At 40.6% G+C, this 19,829-nt stretch overlaps 2 protein-coding genes across 3 annotated transcripts; both read right to left on the reverse strand.

The window, feature by feature from the left end:
* Window positions 1–274: 274 nt before the first annotated feature.
* On the reverse strand, window positions 275–2,446 carry LOC101778452. The gene is made up of 7 exons (XM_012842742.3): window positions 2,277–2,446; window positions 1,906–2,137; window positions 1,685–1,805; window positions 1,503–1,587; window positions 1,288–1,401; window positions 1,156–1,195; window positions 275–760 (listed from the first exon to the last, which is right to left on the reverse strand). Exons 3-7 carry the CDS (start codon window positions 1,785–1,787, stop codon window positions 608–610), a joined length of 495 nt encoding a protein of 164 aa, XP_012698196.1. The 5' UTR covers window positions 1,788–1,805; window positions 1,906–2,137; window positions 2,277–2,446; the 3' UTR covers window positions 275–607.
* Window positions 2,447–2,860: 414 nt separating this feature from the next.
* Window positions 2,861–6,277, reverse strand: LOC101770749. 2 transcript variants are annotated; one of them, XR_001163017.2, is made up of 4 exons: window positions 5,857–6,277; window positions 4,162–5,023; window positions 3,322–3,440; window positions 2,861–3,229 (listed from the first exon to the last, which is right to left on the reverse strand). XR_001163017.2 is itself a non-coding variant. In XM_004954492.2 (3 exons), the coding sequence occupies exon 2, from the start codon at window positions 5,008–5,010 to the stop codon at window positions 4,195–4,197; it is 816 nt and encodes a 271-aa protein (XP_004954549.1). In that variant the 5' UTR covers window positions 5,011–5,023; window positions 5,857–6,277; the 3' UTR covers window positions 2,861–3,229; window positions 4,162–4,194. The 2 variants fall into 2 exon arrangements, 1 of the variants encoding a protein (XP_004954549.1); XM_004954492.2 differs by lacking the exon at window positions 3,322–3,440.
* Window positions 6,278–19,829: the final 13,552 nt, after the last annotated feature.

Genomic DNA, 19,829 nt, shown 5'->3' on the forward strand with positions numbered 1-19,829 from the left:
CGATATCACGCAGCATGTGGTCTCCGAGGTGGTCGGGCCGGGGCCGGGGCCGAGCACCAGTACGCCCGCCGCCGTCCTGCTGCTGGCAGAGGTCCCGAACGAGGTCCGGGCCAACACGTAGATCCACACAGCGGCGGAGTCGGTCGCTTGGTATATTTATTGATAATCGTATTCGTGGTTTTTTTTTCTATTTCTATCACTGTATATTTATTGACCCTGGCAACCGGCAGAAAACATACCCAGTGACTACTTCCAAAACGCCGCGAAGCAAAGATAATAAGCAAGTTCGCCCATGGATAACGCAAAGGCGCGGGAATGCGGGATGTAATCATGAAGAGATTGTATCCATCACACATTGCCACCCCTGCACCACCTGTAAGAGTTTACAGGCATACAACGCTCTTCTTGTTACCATAAGTACCCTCCAGAATTTGGGATATCAGTCATCCCGCAAATCCACATTGCAAAGGGTGCACTGCTGCGTTACACTGGAACACAACGCCATGCTACATTTGTCTGTCTGTCTGTCTCAAACCACCGGAGTGGCTCAACGATTTAGCAGCATAAAATTTCCCCGCATAGCAGCATATAATTTTCCCGCATATCTCTACCTGAACCACCATCTCTGGATCGCAGAAATGGGTGTCTGGAGGAACGGGGCATAGCGGTGGATGTATGGATTCACAGAGCTCCCAATTTTCGTCCAGGCACTCTGGTGATAGCTGGATGTCACAGGAGCATGGTACATCAGCTTCAACACCTGTACAAACATGCAAAAGACACTGGTAAGCAATGCAGTTAAAGTGCAATGTATGTGCTGACAATTGGTGTAAGTTGCTTGGGAAAGAGCAGCAATACACCTGACAGCTCTTAGCTACAAATGATAAATCTACTTGTTATTGCCAACCAAATGCTAACTGGTTGTTAAATGACAGAAAAGTAGGGTAGAAGATAGAATCTCTTGGAATTGAAATGATACAGAGAACAAGCTAAACAATTCATATGGCCAGAGTCAAGAGATGCACAGATGTTTCAAAAATTACATGCTGCAAAACAGCAGAGTGTGATGTCATACTAATCCCTCAGTTATCCAGAACATGCAAGTAAGAGATGAAATACAAAAGGCAAAGGCTGAACATTTGGAGGATAACTAACCTGGAAATACATGAATGTCTGAATTATGCTACGACGCCACCTGAAAGGAAAAAAAAAGGTATAGGTCAAAAGATGTAATTACTCAGACAAAATCAAAATTTCAGAATTGTTTGGACAGCTGAATAAACATACAAGAACAATGATATGATCAGAAGAAAATCCAAGGCGATTTCAGCATTGGAACTAAGGAGACTCAGTTTAGTATTGTTTGTCTCTACCCAAAGACAAGGTTGTTCCAAGTATCTCCTGAAAAAAGACATCGATACAGCATTAAGAAATGGGCACTGGGTACCGACTGTGCCAAGGATACAGAAACACACTTCACATGTAATGGAACATACACTTACCAATAGAAAGAGGATCGGTTGAAATTACGACTTAGGAATCTGGCAACATGATCAAGTGCCCAGCAAAGCACAGGTAGTGCAACAACTGTTATAAATTTAAAATTATAAGAGGAAGCATACCCAAAAGCAGCAAAAAGGAGATATCATAGTCACGACTTTGCAAGAGAAAAGGTGCATCTTACTCTTTAAGTGCAATTGAGATGTGAAGAACATAGAAGAGAACATCAAATGGATAAAATCCTTGGTTGCAAGTACAGACTGCAACCAAGCCTGAATTGCTGGCATGTTCCACGCTCTTGGTTTCTTTACACAGAAACAAAATTTGATCAAAGTCCAACCAGGTAAAAGAAAAAACAATGAGCTATGGATGAATTATTCATTCTTCAGTTATGAAGTTACTTACCCCATAAGTACTGTATAGAGAATATCCTGAGGAGAATATTGTTCCCAGTAATGAAAGTTTGCAACCTCTGTCAGCAAGGTGTTTTGCCACGGCCGGCAGACGGCGCGGAGGCGGCAGAGGTCCTTGGCCGGGACGCGCAGCAGGACCTCGCACAGCACGTCGGCGGGCAGGGGCAGGACGCCGCCGTGCGAGTCCGGCCGGGAGCGCCGGTTTGGGGCCGCCATCGCCGGATCTGCGATGACAGCAGGTGATAGTTGCCAGTTGGCATTAGTTGATCCCATTCAGGCGAGCGGAAAAACCGAGCACAAGCGGCGAGGGGTTTGAGGCTTTCAGCTATCTGAAATGGGATAAGTCCATGACGAAGAGCTCACCAGCCAAGCGCGGTGGCTCTCGAGCCGGGTCGAATAGCGCCGCCGCCGGGCGATCTCCTCCGGTGGTTGGATAACCTCACGCCGCCGTGGTGCTGCGCTCGGTGCCTCGACTGGATGCGGCTGTGGCCACGTCCCCACAGAAGCGGAGCTCAAAGGAGTTTTCTCGCTCTGTGGCTTCCCGTAAATTGGAGCTATGGGCTTGGACAAATGGCCCAGCAGATGACTTTTTTGATGATTTTTTAATAGGACATTATGACGGTGTATTTGAGGTGTCTTTGTGTTTCTTTTAAAAAAAATACAAAAATGGTGAAGAACAGATAAAATGTTAAGTTTTCATGCAGGAGATCGTACAAAAGGACATCCTTTCCTTTGGTATAAAGACAGTATGAGAGTGTATGCACTACATAGAACATGTAGCAAAGGCCATGCTAGAACGGGATGAGCCAGCCACACAGTTCCTCTGCAGCTGGTTTCGCTAGAACGAAGCCGCAGTGACCATAGATAGTCACTGGTCGGAAATCAGAATCAGGGCTGCTGACTATTGATATCTCACAGAAACTTTTATGGAACCGAGGCACTGAATATGCAAGTGGAATCAGAATCATAAGGCATGAAAAACACAATCAAGGCAACCGGTTCATACACAATCAAGAGATTCTTCAGTCTCCCTGATTCATGCTGCGCCCTTATTACACAAGTCAGCTGTCAACAACAAACATCGAAAATCCCCAAGAATGAACAATAGCAGTCCAGCAAAAGCTACAGAAAGCAGCATTCCTGTGGGCTGCAGCGTTGCACAAAAAACAATTAGCAAAAGGACTTATGTCTAGACCAAGGCTGCTCTTTCGAATCAGGATTTCTGACTGGACCACAAAATTTGACAATTGTAGGTTGTGCAAAGATGCACAGTTTCTGACAACTTGTCTTTTATATTAGACTGAATATTGATTCACCTACAAAGTGAAAAAAATAGAGCTGAGTTAAATCACAAGGAGAATTACATAGTGAGGATTAGTTGGTGAAATGTACAAAAGAAATGACTTACCAGAAACTCAATACTGATAAAAGATGCAAACTCAAGACATAGCATGTTTGAAGGTAGTGATACTGGATTTACTGAATGCAAGAGAGAGCTTAATTGAAAAAAACAGAAACACAGTTTTCCTGCAAGTGAAATATGTCTCAGATATCTTGTTCGAATTTACTATCTCAAATCATTTTTGTCCTCAGCACTATAAAGTAGTTAAATTCCCTAGTTCATCTGTATTCACAAAGAATGAGTACCAACTCATACTCTTATTTCACAAATAAACTATCCAAAATTATCAACCTATATTCTGAGTCTGATACCGCTACCGAGTATAGTCATTTCCTATTATTGAACTATTGTCTATATGCAGTAAAATATGGAAGTCAATTACTTAAATGAAACATCATGCTTGATTTATCATCAATTCCACAGCACAGCACTAGCAATAAGCAATGGGAGTCTAGAATTTGGATGCAAATCACCTAATATATTCAATTCCTTCAAATGCGAAGTAAGCAACAGCAAGCATGAGTCCATGATAAGTGCTTCAAGTGCACGAAATACTAGCATTGCTACTTGGGGGGAGCCTGGACAAGGCATTTTCCCTGTTTATCTTGCTAGTTGCTACAATAATAGCACAGCTGAGGATCACAGGGAGGGAGCAAAATTTTCTGCTCTTATAACACAAACAGGTTCAGTAACACATTCTGGATGCCATGTAAAGCATTTCAAACAGAAATATGATAATTTCTTATGAAAATCTGTTTGTCCTGGGCTCCTTTCTACAATTGATAATGGCATTTAACCCAGATACAATGGAATTCAGTGAAGAAAAAATGCCTAAACTCTCCTCACCTTATGTGGAAACAGTTTCCTCCCTAGAATTTCTCAGCGAAGTTTCTCCTTCACAGAGTGCTTCTTGGCAGCATCCCGCACTTTTTCAATGTATCCTTCAATTGGTGGTGTGAGTGTCGCCATGTACCGGTTTGCAGGGAAAGGTGTCATGTCAGGTACCATAGCAGCAGCTTGCAGCTTCTCAGGGAGCGCAGCAATGGCCTCCTTTTTGAGTGTCAGAAGCGTTGACTCAGCTGTTTGTCTTGCACGGTGCCGCCGCATAAGCACACGACTGTATTCTTTGGCAAGTCGCCTACCATCCTCGACTGTGAGCTCATACTTGGGGATTGCCTCCTCATCAACCAGCCCAAGACTGATATAGTCAAGGCCCGGTGGACCCATCAGCACATGGTCTCCATCATCTGCACCAGTACCTTTGGATTTGGCTTTAGCTTTGGCCTTGGCCTTGGCTACATCAAGCTCGCGTTGCCTCTCCTTGGATATAAGTCCAAGCTCCTCACGTTTGGCCTCACGAAGACGCTCCTTTGGGGACAAGTGCCGCAGGGGAGTAGAGGCATTGAGACAAGACTCTGAAATCTGAGTAATGCGCTCCATGGCCTCACGACGACCACGTCCACCCCCACCCCCACCCCCACCCCCACCAGTGGAAGGCGCCCCTTTCTTTGCCCCGATGGTGGAACGCTTCAATTGCTGTCCTGCTTTGAGCTTGGCCTTTCCTTTGGCTGTGCCACTCACTGGTGCACGCTGTTGAAGCTGGTGATGCTGACTGGTCACACCAGATGCCAGTGCAGGGCTTATAGTTAGTGTCTTGAGATGCCGAAACATGATATTCCGTGCACTTGAAGCCATTCAGCTATGTTTCCTGCATAATTCAGGATATGTAATTAGTTGACCTTTTGTTTTCTTTTTGTGGAACATACAGACATAGAGTTTTCATGTAGGCAGTTGATCAAACAGAGCAGGTAGGGTCCAAGAAAACAATTAAGCAACAACAAATGAATGCTACATACAAAATAAGATGTGCTTGAACCATATCAACGAGACATGCAGTAGAAAAACCAAGTACTGATTATCTATGCAGCACGGATACGGATACGCGTATCAGTATCGGAAGGATACGGATACGCGGATACGGCAATTTCTTAAACAACCCGATACGCGGATACGTTTTAACTATTTTTTTAATAAATAAATAACAATGCATATTAAATTGCAAAATAGATGTTCAAATTCAACATAGAGACATTTAAGGTCTATTACACTGAGAATAACATGATAGCAGGTTCTAATTTAGGAGAGGATGGGAGCCTGGGACTGCAATCAATCAATATAAACTCATATCCAGATTCTGGAGATTGGCCAATTATCATCGCGTTACCTCCTACTTGCAATCTATATGCTACTATTCTCCAAGCAATTGTATTTGAACCAGTTAAGTATTGAAAAGAAAGGATAATCAACAACTGTGCAATAGCCAACATTATAAAGATCACACTGCCCCTGAACTTAATCCACCATCCATGCTTGCATGGGCCCTTATTCTGTAGACTATGGATTATACTTCCAAATTGCCTGGATACACTACACAGAAAATGTAAATCTCTATGCACTTTACGGATGCTATGCTACCATTACTGGGAGGAACTCACGGTTCACGGGAGGCCTGCACTACCACTATCAGAGGAAGTCACGCACCTGAACAGGGGCTGGGGCTCCTTACGCCGGAGGCCGACGGGAGTAATCACGGGCGGACGGAGGCCGACGGGAGGCAGCCTGCGGCCGGCGGGAGGCGGCCTCGCGGCCCGTGGCCGCGGGAGGCGGACGGCGGCTGGCAGGAGGCGGCCTCACGGACGGCGGCTAGCGGACGGCGGCCGACGAGAGGCGGAGGCGCTGCGTCAGCCGTCAGGTCGAGCGGGAGGATGCGGCGATGCGCTGCGTGAGGCGGCTGCGCGTGGGAGAGCCGACGCCCGACGGGTCACGGGAGTAGGGCAGGAGGTGGGATGTGCTGTGATGTTGGGCCGGCTGGGCCGAATCCAGGCGCGGAAACGTTTCCGATCCGAAGTTTTCGGCCCATTTAATCGGGGATACGTGGATACGCCACGGATATGTATCCGGGGCGTATCCGTATCGGATACGTATCCGATACGGGATACGGTCCCCGGTGGAGTATCCGTGTTTCGTAGCTGATTATACCCAATAGAGAACAAAATGTGGGAAAACTCACACAGGAAATATCAAGCTGGCCATACCTTCAAAACTATAGCTAACAAAAAGAAATGTAACGCACAGACATGATAGTCCATGAATTACAGCATGTTCACAACAAATCAACTCACACTGCATTGTCGCCACTACTTCTAGATTCAACAGCCTCGATCATCCAAATTCTACATATTTTTCTGACAAGAATAGAAGCCAATAATGTGCAAAAGCAGAGGAGGATGCACTTGGGGTACAGGTAGGGCTCACAATCTAGCATGGTGGGCATGCTTGCCACAGCAGGGGCATACTAAGTGAGTATCAAATTAATAAATAAATAGCTAATCTTATCCTCCCTATCTAGTTTCTGCTAGGAAAAAACTTTTGATACCAGCTTCATGTTTCCATTCTAAACTGAGGCACGAGAGAAATCAATAGGACGAAATATCCACTTTCAGCGATCCGAAGCAACAATTGTGCAAATCAACCAGCCGTCAATTCGGCAACAGGCAATCAAAAACTACAGTGAACCATTTCGTTCACGCCATCGGTCGTTGCAATGCGCAGTCTTTAGAACCTAGGGCCAATATGGAGATCTCACTCAAAGCCGAGGCAACCTTATCAGAAAAAAAAACATCTAAAAAGCTAGAATCCATTGCTAAAACGAAGCCCCTCTGAATGCAACAGTCCGTTACTACATATATGAGCTACTCAAGGTTGCCATTAATGTTTAACACATTGCACTTTAGTTAAGCCCCAAAAGACACAGTTTCCTGGTATTATGACATAGTTTGATTATGTCAATCGTATTTGGTTGAAATGCTTCCTTTACTCAGTTCTTTGTATCTCGGTCAATGAATGTTTCACAGTTACATACTTTCATGTGTTTCTGCCCTAGGATTTCCGAAAGCACCACTTTACAAAGTCATGATTTTATTGAAGTGCTGCTGTCAATAATTAAATCATTGATTGGCATGAGTTCATGTATAGAATCTGGCCGATTATTTCTTCTTTTTTAATGTTGTCTATGAAATTTTAGTTTTTTTAAAAATATTTTGCACTTTTGAGTTCAACACCCACTTATTTTAAATATGAAGTGAGCGCACCAATATGCCTTTGATGTTGTGGTTGTCTGTCCTTATTTTAATCTATAATTTTTAATTCCAGGCTCTAGATTACTGCCATTCTCAAGGCGTTATGGGTCGAGATGTCAAGCCCCACAATGTAATGATTGATCAGGAACTTTGAAAACTTTGCTTGATAGACTGGGGTCTGGCTGAGTTCTATCATCCAGGCAAGGAATATAATGTCCGAGTTGTATCAAGTAGGCTGAGTGAACATCCGCTACTACATATATGAGCTACTCAAGGTTGCCATTAATATTTAATACATTGCACTTTAGATCTTACAATATTGTTCTTGTATAAATATTTTCAGTTAGTTGCTTATTTAGTTAAGCCCCAAAAGACACAGTTTCCTGGTATTATGCCATAGTTTGATTATGTCAATCTTATTTGGTTGAAATGCTTCCTTTACTCAGTTCTTTGAATCTCGGTCAATGAATGTTTCATAGTTACATGCATGTGTTTCTGCCCTGGGATTTCCGAGAGCACCATTTTAATTCCAGGCTCTAGATTACTAAGGCATTATGCATCGAGATGTCAAGCCCCATGCATGATGTAATGATTGATCATGAACTTCGAAAACTGCGCTTGATAGACTGGGGCCTGGCTGAGTTCTATCATCCAGGCAAGGAATATAATGTCCGAGTTGCATCAAGGTAGGCTGAGTGAACATCTTGTTTACCTATGCTTTCATATTCGCAATTAGATTGAATTTCATCCTTCTAATCACATGCATTTTTGAAACATAAATAATTTTAGTCAAATTTGTTGTGGGTATATACAACTGTTACTACCAATTTCGTTGGATTGCTATAATATATGATTTTGTCAAATTTGTTGCATTTACGTTGAACGATATGATTTTGTAGCTGTCACGTCCACCATCAGAACGTGATCATGTGTCTCTACAAGTTAGTGGAGATCAGTTATGGTGGCCGCAACAGATACATTGTATGCCAAGCAAAAAATGGACCTGCTTGTCCTCTCATTGCTGTGGCTAATTTTCTCATTCTGAGCCGAGGTGCCAATATCAGGCCTAACAGTAATGGATATGTATCCCAACAACATCTTTTCAATTTAGTCACCATCTATCTGAACCTTGAACTTGGAAGGAAATTCAACCATGACAAAGTGAAGATTTCTGAGGTTAAGGCGGAGCTTCTGGCAGCATTACCAAACTTTGCAAATGGACTCTTTATCAATCCATATTTCAACAGGTGTGTTAAGGTTACTGTTTGCTAATCACTAGTTGTGTCTGTGCATGCATAGTGTTGTAGTTAATTAATTATATTGTTGTGTTTTGCAATATCATAATTGCAGCATGAGCCACTTTGATAAGACCCCTGAACTGAGTTTGATGGAATGTCTTGGTATTCCTCTCCTTCATGGCTGGATAGACAATGAGGTATGTTTGTTTGAGTTTTGTGAGTTAAGATCAATGCTGCCTCTGCAGTTGGGTATCGACATTGTTCTTACTCTGTGTTAGGACTCCAAAACTGCGAGTGTACTTGATCTGATTGATCTGGATATTCCCCGCAAATCAATGGAGTCTATTCAGAAAGAAAATTCTGCAGAGTGTACTGCATCATTAACAACCAAAGTTGAGGTTGTGAGAAACAACACCAATGAGGATGCTCAAGAGTCCAGCCATGACATTGCCGCGAGGGTACTTGATCTGTTTGATCCGGATATTTTCCGCAAATTAATGGAGTCTATTCAGAAAGAAAATTCTGCAGAGTGTACTGCATCATTAACATCCGAAGTTGAGGTTGTGAGAAACACCACCGATGAGGACGCTCAAGAGTCCAGCCATGACATTAGAAGTGAGATGTTTTCTCTCAGATTATTTGGCATTTTAAATCCCATCATTATTGCTATGTGATGTATACTATTGATATTATTTGTAGGCAAGCTGATTAAAGACTCTACGGAGAATATGAAGGCACAACTGACATCATATGGGTATGGATGGGTTTATTATGTACATTTAAGCTTAAGAAAACTTAAATTGTTGACATTAGTTCCTAATGTTGGGACCTTTTTTTCCCCAAAATTTGTAGAGTATCATGCCTGTGTGACCACATGCTTCAAGAAAAGCAGGAACTGGCAGTTTTATACAGGAATGGACATTTTCTTCTTATTCACGTGGTATATCCTCTTCTCCTTTCTAGTTTCTATTAAACTATTGATGATCGTCAAGAGCTGTTCATATGTTCATTGCTTATTATGTTGTTCATTCTTTTTTTAGCACGAGGACACATTGCATACTTTGCAGACAGACTTTGATTTGAGGACCATCCATCCTAGTGCTCAATGGCAAATATTGGATGATGTGAGTCATGCAATTCCACAACTTCTTTCTTCTGAGATGATGCGATTTTGTTTTTTAGTTTTTTCTTTGCCAATCAACAACATTTAGGTGCACGGAGACAATTTCTTTGTGACTGGCAATTTCCGTCCTATCAAGGATGAAGATGAGGATAAAGTGAGTTTGGCTGCTCTAAATTTTCTTGCTTCTGTTTTCTTATCTGATTATAAACAAAATGACAACAGGTGAGGGCACTTTATCTTCAAAATCGGTATCAGTGTAGAATTCGAAGATATGAGACGGCATCTGAAAAACCCTTAGAAAACCTTGCCAAAAAGGTGGCAGAAGCGAGTAAACACGAGGATGAGCTTTTAAAGATTCTTGAAAAGGAAAAGCTCGAGAAAGAAAGGTAAATACATTTACAGTTTACTGTATTGATATTCAACTCTTCTTTAAAATAGAAAAAAAACTCAAAAGTATTACTATTTGACTTCCTTTCAGAAAAGCCAAGAAAAAGGCGAAACACAAGCTAAGGAGCAAAGCTAATCAGGTTGATGGTACTCCTGAAGCCACATCACTTCAAAAGCAGCAGAACATTGTGGTTATCACAGACAGTGCTCATGTAACAATACCACCTCAACAAGAGCAGGATGTTGAGGTTATCCAAGATGTTACTCCAGGAGTCTCACCACTTCAACATGAGCAGAATACTGTGGTTATCCCAGACAGTGCTCCTGAAACCATACCACCTCAACAAGAGCAGAATATTGAGGTTACCCAAGATGGTACTCCTGGAGCCGCACCCCTTCAACAAGATCAGAAAGCTGAGGTTATCCTGGACAGTACTGCTGCAGCCACAGCACATCAAGAAGAAGAAAATACTGTGATTCTCTCTTAGGATACTAAGTGGGTTGCTGGAAGATTTCTGAAGTTCCTCACTGAGTAAGCACATTCATTGTGTTCTATTCTTTTGATTCTTTGTGAGTTGATTCCTTGAACATGTGATTTTTTGTTAGTTGATTCCTTGTACATTTCATTCTCCAGCTTCAATTATTATGGAAAGAGTGCAACGCCCTATTTTGAAGCAGAAATAAAAGCGATGAAGATTCAGAATCTTTATGAGATGTCCATCCACTACAATGACATTCACCATGACTGTGAAGAACTTGCTTAGTTATTCATGATCATTATGATAGGTACTACACTTTCGCTTTAATGCTATTTTAGATTCCATGAAACTTGCAGTATTAGAGCTTGAGTTCTTTTACATTTTATTTTCCAGTGTTTTGGAAGATTTAAGAGGTTCACTTGTCAAATATCTGGTAGCACATGCTGTTGAGGTAAAGATGGCTGAGCTGTACTTAAAATCCATGGCAGGCCTATTAGGTAGGTTTGTTCTTTATTTTCTTCTTTTGTGTAATATAAAAAGCATTCTGATCCTTTTATATATTTATATAAATTGTTTTCCTGTCTTCTTTCCTTGTTGGATCAAGTTATGTTTCACCTTTAGCCTACCCAACTTGCTTGGGACTAAAAGGTTATGCTGTTGTTGTAGAATTATTCTGATTGCAATCTTCTTTTGCATACAGCTACCGATCTTTTGTTGATTTCGCTGAAGAAAACCGTAGCGCCTTGACAGAATTTCATGAGATTTATATGAAGACTGTTGCCAAATGTACAAGTGAACATGGACGGAGGATGGCAAGAGGATACCTAAGATATATAATTGATATGCACAAGAAAGGCCTTTGCTGGCAAGGAGATTGGAAGGACAGTGATATGAAAGTTCAAAGTGATGGCAGAGAATTTACCATAACAAAAGTGCCAGAGTACAATATATCCAAGGACGGCATGAAGGAGGACTTCAAAAAATTCTTTGAAATTCTGTTCCCATACTATATGCACGAGAGTGAAGAAACCAATTCAGTTTCTGGTAAAATTAAAAAGAAGAAAGTGCTTCCCTGTTATTTTCTGCAATTTCAGCAAGATTGTGCAGGAGTACCTCATCCACAAAGAGAGTCAGTAAAGCTTGAGAATTTCTAGAAATTTTTGGGTTCTCATCCGGCATTTATGTCCCCATTAGCAATGACCACCTTCATTGGCGATCTTTTTATCAGTTGTGACAATCTGCGTCACCATAATGCTGAGTTGTTGCCATTGCAAGATACAACAGCTAAAATGGTTGATTGGATAGACCATGCAAAAAACTTGTGCAAGCCCTTTAGAGATATATACTACCTTGTTACTTCAGCAGCTTATGAGCCTGGCTACTGGTATTTCTTGAAATTCCTTAGAAATTTTATTCAGCATATGCGTATGGACAAACCGGTACGTCCATGTTTTCATTTAATATTTTGTTTTAGTTTCTTGTATTCCCTCTACCCACAAGCCTTGCAAGATTTCACGTGACAAAATTGGTAAATCATAGTCCTCCTAGGCTAGTATTGTTAAATAGAGCACACCAGTTTGAATGGATATGGCAGCATAGCCCTTTATGTTCTTGTTAAGCAGGATCCAAGACAATGTGATGCTTTAGCATGCATGTACTTTTGAAACCGTATGATGAACGGTGTCCTAATAAGAATGAGTATGCTTGTAAAGTGTTCTGAGCAGATAAGATTTATCTAGGATAATAGCCTACTAATTAAAGTGAGTGATCTCACTACCGTCAAGCCTAGCCGTCAGTTGTCCTGCTGCTGTTGCTCCACCAATGCTGGAAAGTGCGGTAAATACGGCAACATAAGGTCAGCCATGTAGGAGAAGGCTTCTCCAATCTCCATTTTTGCAGCATAAGCAACTAGCTGATGTTATACTCCCTCTGCTCATAAATATGACGCTTTAACCAAGTTCTGGTCAAACTTTTAAAACTTCGACCACTGATAGCTCTCAAAATACTTTCTTTAGATTTTAGAAACATAGAAATCACGTGTAGGTTTGTCAGGGTAAACATACATTTATTAGATATTACATATTCTTATACAACATGGTGGTCAAACATCTACCTCGAAGACTGTAAAAAGTCAACAGCGCAAGTATTTGACAGGAGTAGTACCTTTTGCATCCACTTTGTTTCCAATCATCACTTGATAAGATGATAATCTTGGGATTTCAGATAATGGCGTCAAAAACACATCATTTGCTTATCCTTTATTTCAATTAATCATTAGGGAAAACAAACATGTGTAATGCGAACATCCTTACAATTCATGAAGACTTTGTGAAGTTTGATGCCAGGGTAAGATAATTGGAAACAGGATGGGTAGGCAGCTGATGAAATGCTTGGCACTACATGCACAAATTTGTGAGTCTGTCAAACTACTTCACTCCGGCAAATCAATAGGACGAAATATCCACTTTCAGCGATCCGAAGCAACAATTGTGCAAATCAACCAGCCGTCAATTCGGCAACAGGCAATCAAAAACTACAGTGAACCATTTCGTTCACGCCATCGGTCGTTGCAATGCGCAGTCTTTAGAACCTAGGGCCAATATGGAGATCTCACTCAAAGCCGAGGCAACCTTATCAGAAAAAAAAACATCTAAAAAGCTAGAATCCATTGCTAAAACGAAGCCCCTCTGAATGCAACAGTCCGTTACTACATATATGAGCTACTCAAGGTTGCCATTAATGTTTAACACATTGCACTTTAGTTAAGCCCCAAAAGACACAGTTTCCTGGTATTATGACATAGTTTGATTATGTCAATCGTATTTGGTTGAAATGCTTCCTTTACTCAGTTCTTTGTATCTCGGTCAATGAATGTTTCACAGTTACATACTTTCATGTGTTTCTGCCCTAGGATTTCCGAAAGCACCACTTTACAAAGTCATGATTTTATTGAAGTGCTGCTGTCAATAATTAAATCATTGATTGGCATGAGTTCATGTATAGAATCTGGCCGATTATTTCTTCTTTTTTAATGTTGTCTATGAAATTTTAGTTTTTTTAAAAATATTTTGCACTTTTGAGTTCAACACCCACTTATTTTAAATATGAAGTGAGCGCACCAATATGCCTTTGATGTTGTGGTTGTCTGTCCTTATTTTAATCTATAATTTTTAATTCCAGGCTCTAGATTACTGCCATTCTCAAGGCGTTATGGGTCGAGATGTCAAGCCCCACAATGTAATGATTGATCAGGAACTTTGAAAACTTTGCTTGATAGACTGGGGTCTGGCTGAGTTCTATCATCCAGGCAAGGAATATAATGTCCGAGTTGTATCAAGTAGGCTGAGTGAACATCCGCTACTACATATATGAGCTACTCAAGGTTGCCATTAATATTTAATACATTGCACTTTAGATCTTACAATATTGTTCTTGTATAAATATTTTCAGTTAGTTGCTTATTTAGTTAAGCCCCAAAAGACACAGTTTCCTGGTATTATGCCATAGTTTGATTATGTCAATCTTATTTGGTTGAAATGCTTCCTTTACTCAGTTCTTTGAATCTCGGTCAATGAATGTTTCATAGTTACATGCATGTGTTTCTGCCCTGGGATTTCCGAGAGCACCATTTTAATTCCAGGCTCTAGATTACTGCTATTCTCAAGGCATTATGCATCGAGATGTCAAGCCCCATGCATGATGTAATGATTGATCATGAACTTCAAAAACTGCGCTTGATAGACTGGGGCCTGGCTGAGTTCTATCATCCAGGCAAGGAATATAATGTCCGAGTTGCATCAAGGTAGGCTGAGTGAACATCTTGTTTACCTATGCTTTCATATTCGCAATTAGATTGAATTTCATCCTTCTAATCACATGCATTTTTGAAACATAAATAATTTTAGTCAAATTTGTTGTGGGTATATACAACTGTTACTACCAATTTCGTTGGATTGCTATAATATATGATTTTGTCAAATTTGTTGCATTTACGTTGAACGATATGATTTTGTAGCTGTCACGTCCACCATCAGAACGTGATCATGTGTCTCTACAAGTTAGTGGAGATCAGTTATGGTGGCCGCAACAGATACATTGTATGCCAAGCAAAAAATGGACCTGCTTGTCCTCTCATTGCTGTGGCTAATTTTCTCATTCTGAGCCGAGGTGCCAATATCAGGCCTAACAGTAATGGATATGTATCCCAACAACATCTTTTCAATTTAGTCACCATCTATCTGAACCTTGAACTTGGAAGGAAATTCAACCATGACAAAGTGAAGATTTCTGAGGTTAAGGCGGAGCTTCTGGCAGCATTACCAAACTTTGCAAATGGACTCTTTATCAATCCATATTTCAACAGGTGTGTTAAGGTTACTGTTTGCTAATCACTAGTTGTGTCTGTGCATGCATAGTGTTGTAGTTAATTAATTATATTGTTGTGTTTTGCAATATCATAATTGCAGCATGAGCCACTTTGATAAGACCCCTGAACTGAGTTTGATGGAATGTCTTGGTATTCCTCTCCTTCATGGCTGGATAGACAATGAGGTATGTTTGTTTGAGTTTTGTGAGTTAAGATCAATGCTGCCTCTGCAGTTGGGTATCGACATTGTTCTTACTCTGTGTTAGGACTCCAAAACTGCGAGTGTACTTGATCTGATTGATCTGGATATTCCCCGCAAATCAATGGAGTCTATTCAGAAAGAAAATTCTGCAGAGTGTACTGCATCATTAACAACCAAAGTTGAGGTTGTGAGAAACAACACCAATGAGGATGCTCAAGAGTCCAGCCATGACATTGCCGCGAGGGTACTTGATCTGTTTGATCCGGATATTTTCCGCAAATTAATGGAGTCTATTCAGAAAGAAAATTCTGCAGAGTGTACTGCATCATTAACATCCGAAGTTGAGGTTGTGAGAAACACCACCGATGAGGACGCTCAAGAGTCCAGCCATGACATTAGAAGTGAGATGTTTTCTCTCAGATTATTTGGCATTTTAAATCCCATCATTATTGCTATGTGATGTATACTATTGATATTATTTGTAGGCAAGCTGATTAAAGACTCTACGGAGAATATGAAGGCACAACTGACATCATATGGGTATGGATGGGTTTATTATGTACATTTAAGCTTAAGAAAACTTAAATTGTTGACATTAGTTCCTAATGTTGGGACCTTTTTTTCCCCAAAATTTGTAGAGTATCATGCCTGTGTGACCACATGCTTCAAGAAAAGCAGGAACTGGCAGTTTTATACAGGAATGGACATTTTCTTCTTATTCACGTGGTATATCCTCTTCTCCTTTCTAGTTTCTATTAAACTATTGATGATCGTCAAGAGCTGTTCATATGTTCATTGCTTATTATGTTGTTCATTCTTTTTTTAGCACGAGGACACATTGCATACTTTGCAGACAGACTTTGATTTGAGGACCATCCATCCTAGTGCTCAATGGCAAATATTGGATGATGTGAGTCATGCAATTCCACAACTTCTTTCTTCTGAGATGATGCGATTTTGTTTTTTAGTTTTTTCTTTGCCAATCAACAACATTTAGGTGCACGGAGACAATTTCTTTGTGACTGGCAATTTCCGTCCTATCAAGGATGAAGATGAGGATAAAGTGAGTTTGGCTGCTCTAAATTTTCTTGCTTCTGTTTTCTTATCTGATTATAAACAAAATGACAACAGGTGAGGGCACTTTATCTTCAAAATCGGTATCAGTGTAGAATTCGAAGATATGAGACGGCATCTGAAAAACCCTTAGAAAACCTTGCCAAAAAGGTGGCAGAAGCGAGTAAACACGAGGATGAGCTTTTAAAGATTCTTGAAAAGGAAAAGCTCGAGAAAGAAAGGTAAATACATTTACAGTTTACTGTATTGATATTCAACTCTTCTTTAAAATAGAAAAAAAACTCAAAAGTATTACTATTTGACTTCCTTTCAGAAAAGCCAAGAAAAAGGCGAAACACAAGCTAAGGAGCAAAGCTAATCAGGTTGATGGTACTCCTGAAGCCACATCACTTCAAAAGCAGCAGAACATTGTGGTTATCACAGACAGTGCTCATGTAACAATACCACCTCAACAAGAGCAGGATGTTGAGGTTATCCAAGATGTTACTCCAGGAGTCTCACCACTTCAACATGAGCAGAATACTGTGGTTATCCCAGACAGTGCTCCTGAAACCATACCACCTCAACAAGAGCAGAATATTGAGGTTACCCAAGATGGTACTCCTGGAGCCGCACCCCTTCAACAAGATCAGAAAGCTGAGGTTATCCTGGACAGTACTGCTGCAGCCACAGCACATCAAGAAGAAGAAAATACTGTGATTCTCTCTTAGGATACTAAGTGGGTTGCTGGAAGATTTCTGAAGTTCCTCACTGAGTAAGCACATTCATTGTGTTCTATTCTTTTGATTCTTTGTGAGTTGATTCCTTGAACATGTGATTTTTTGTTAGTTGATTCCTTGTACATTTCATTCTCCAGCTTCAATTATTATGGAAAGAGTGCAACGCCCTATTTTGAAGCAGAAATAAAAGCGATGAAGATTCAGAATCTTTATGAGATGTCCATCCACTACAATGACATTCACCATGACTGTGAAGAACTTGCTTAGTTATTCATGATCATTATGATAGGTACTACACTTTCGCTTTAATGCTATTTTAGATTCCATGAAACTTGCAGTATTAGAGCTTGAGTTCTTTTACATTTTATTTTCCAGTGTTTTGGAAGATTTAAGAGGTTCACTTGTCAAATATCTGGTAGCACATGCTGTTGAGGTAAAGATGGCTGAGCTGTACTTAAAATCCATGGCAGGCCTATTAGGTAGGTTTGTTCTTTATTTTCTTCTTTTGTGTAATATAAAAAGCATTCTGATCCTTTTATATATTTATATAAATTGTTTTCCTGTCTTCTTTCCTTGTTGGATCAAGTTATGTTTCACCTTTAGCCTACCCAACTTGCTTGGGACTAAAAGGTTATGCTGTTGTTGTAGAATTATTCTGATTGCAATCTTCTTTTGCATACAGCTACCGATCTTTTGTTGATTTCGCTGAAGAAAACCGTAGCGCCTTGACAGAATTTCATGAGATTTATATGAAGACTGTTGCCAAATGTACAAGTGAACATGGACGGAGGATGGCAAGAGGATACCTAAGATATATAATTGATATGCACAAGAAAGGCCTTTGCTGGCAAGGAGATTGGAAGGACAGTGATATGAAAGTTCAAAGTGATGGCAGAGAATTTACCATAACAAAAGTGCCAGAGTACAATATATCCAAGGACGGCATGAAGGAGGACTTCAAAAAATTCTTTGAAATTCTGTTCCCATACTATATGCACGAGAGTGAAGAAACCAATTCAGTTTCTGGTAAAATTAAAAAGAAGAAAGTGCTTCCCTGTTATTTTCTGCAATTTCAGCAAGATTGTGCAGGAGTACCTCATCCACAAAGAGAGTCAGTAAAGCTTGAGAATTTCTAGAAATTTTTGGGTTCTCATCCGGCATTTATGTCCCCATTAGCAATGACCACCTTCATTGGCGATCTTTTTATCAGTTGTGACAATCTGCGTCACCATAATGCTGAGTTGTTGCCATTGCAAGATACAACAGCTAAAATGGTTGATTGGATAGACCATGCAAAAAACTTGTGCAAGCCCTTTAGAGATATATACTACCTTGTTACTTCAGCAGCTTATGAGCCTGGCTACTGGTATTTCTTGAAATTCCTTAGAAATTTTATTCAGCATATGCGTATGGACAAACCGGTACGTCCATGTTTTCATTTAATATTTTGTTTTAGTTTCTTGTATTCCCTCTACCCACAAGCCTTGCAAGATTTCACGTGACAAAATTGGTAAATCATAGTCCTCCTAGGCTAGTATTGTTAAATAGAGCACACCAGTTTGAATGGATATGGCAGCATAGCCCTTTATGTTCTTGTTAAGCAGGATCCAAGACAATGTGATGCTTTAGCATGCATGTACTTTTGAAACCGTATGATGAACGGTGTCCTAATAAGAATGAGTATGCTTGTAAAGTGTTCTGAGCAGATAAGATTTATCTAGGATAATAGCCTACTAATTAAAGTGAGTGATCTCACTACCGTCAAGCCTAGCCGTCAGTTGTCCTGCTGCTGTTGCTCCACCAATGCTGGAAAGTGCGGTAAATACGGCAACATAAGGTCAGCCATGTAGGAGAAGGCTTCTCCAATCTCCATTTTTGCAGCATAAGCAACTAGCTGATGTTATACTCCCTCTGCTCATAAATATGACGCTTTAACCAAGTTCTGGTCAAACTTTTAAAACTTCGACCACTGATAGCTCTCAAAATACTTTCTTTAGATTTTAGAAACATAGAAATCACGTGTAGGTTTGTCAGGGTAAACATACATTTATTAGATATTACATATTCTTATACAACATGGTGGTCAAACATCTACCTCGAAGACTGTAAAAAGTCAACAGCGCAAGTATTTGACAGGAGTAGTACCTTTTGCATCCACTTTGTTTCCAATCATCACTTGATAAGATGATAATCTTGGGATTTCAGATAATGGCGTCAAAAACACATCATTTGCTTATCCTTTATTTCAATTAATCATTAGGGAAAACAAACATGTGTAATGCGAACATCCTTACAATTCATGAAGACTTTGTGAAGTTTGATGCCAGGGTAAGATAATTGGAAACAGGATGGGTAGGCAGCTGATGAAATGCTTGGCACTACATGCACAAATTTGTGAGTCTGTCAAACTACTTCACTCCGGCAAAAAAGGCTGGCTGATTTGGAGGGGATGAGGGGCCTGATTGAGACTTGAGAGTTGAGAGGTAGGGTTTAGGGTTAGGGTTTTTAGGGTTTAGGGTTTAGGGTTTAGGGTTTAGGGTTTAGGGTTTAGGGTTTTAGGGTTTAGGGTTTAGGGTTTAGGGTTTAGGGTTTAGGGTTTAGGGTTTAGGGTTAGGGTTTAGGGTTTAGGGTTTAGGGTTTAGGGTTTAGGGTTTAGGGTTTAGGGTTTAGGGTTTTTAGGGTTTAGGGTTTAGGGTTTAGGGTTTAGGGTTTAGGGTTTAGGGTTTAGGGTTTAGGGTTTAGGGTTTAGGGTTTTAGGGTTGAGAATATGTGAGCCCTACGAATCTT

The sequence above is a fragment of the Setaria italica genome, chromosome I (genome assembly GCF_000263155.2).
Source record: "Setaria italica strain Yugu1 chromosome I, Setaria_italica_v2.0, whole genome shotgun sequence".
Taxonomy (NCBI): Eukaryota; Viridiplantae; Streptophyta; class Magnoliopsida; order Poales; family Poaceae; genus Setaria; species Setaria italica.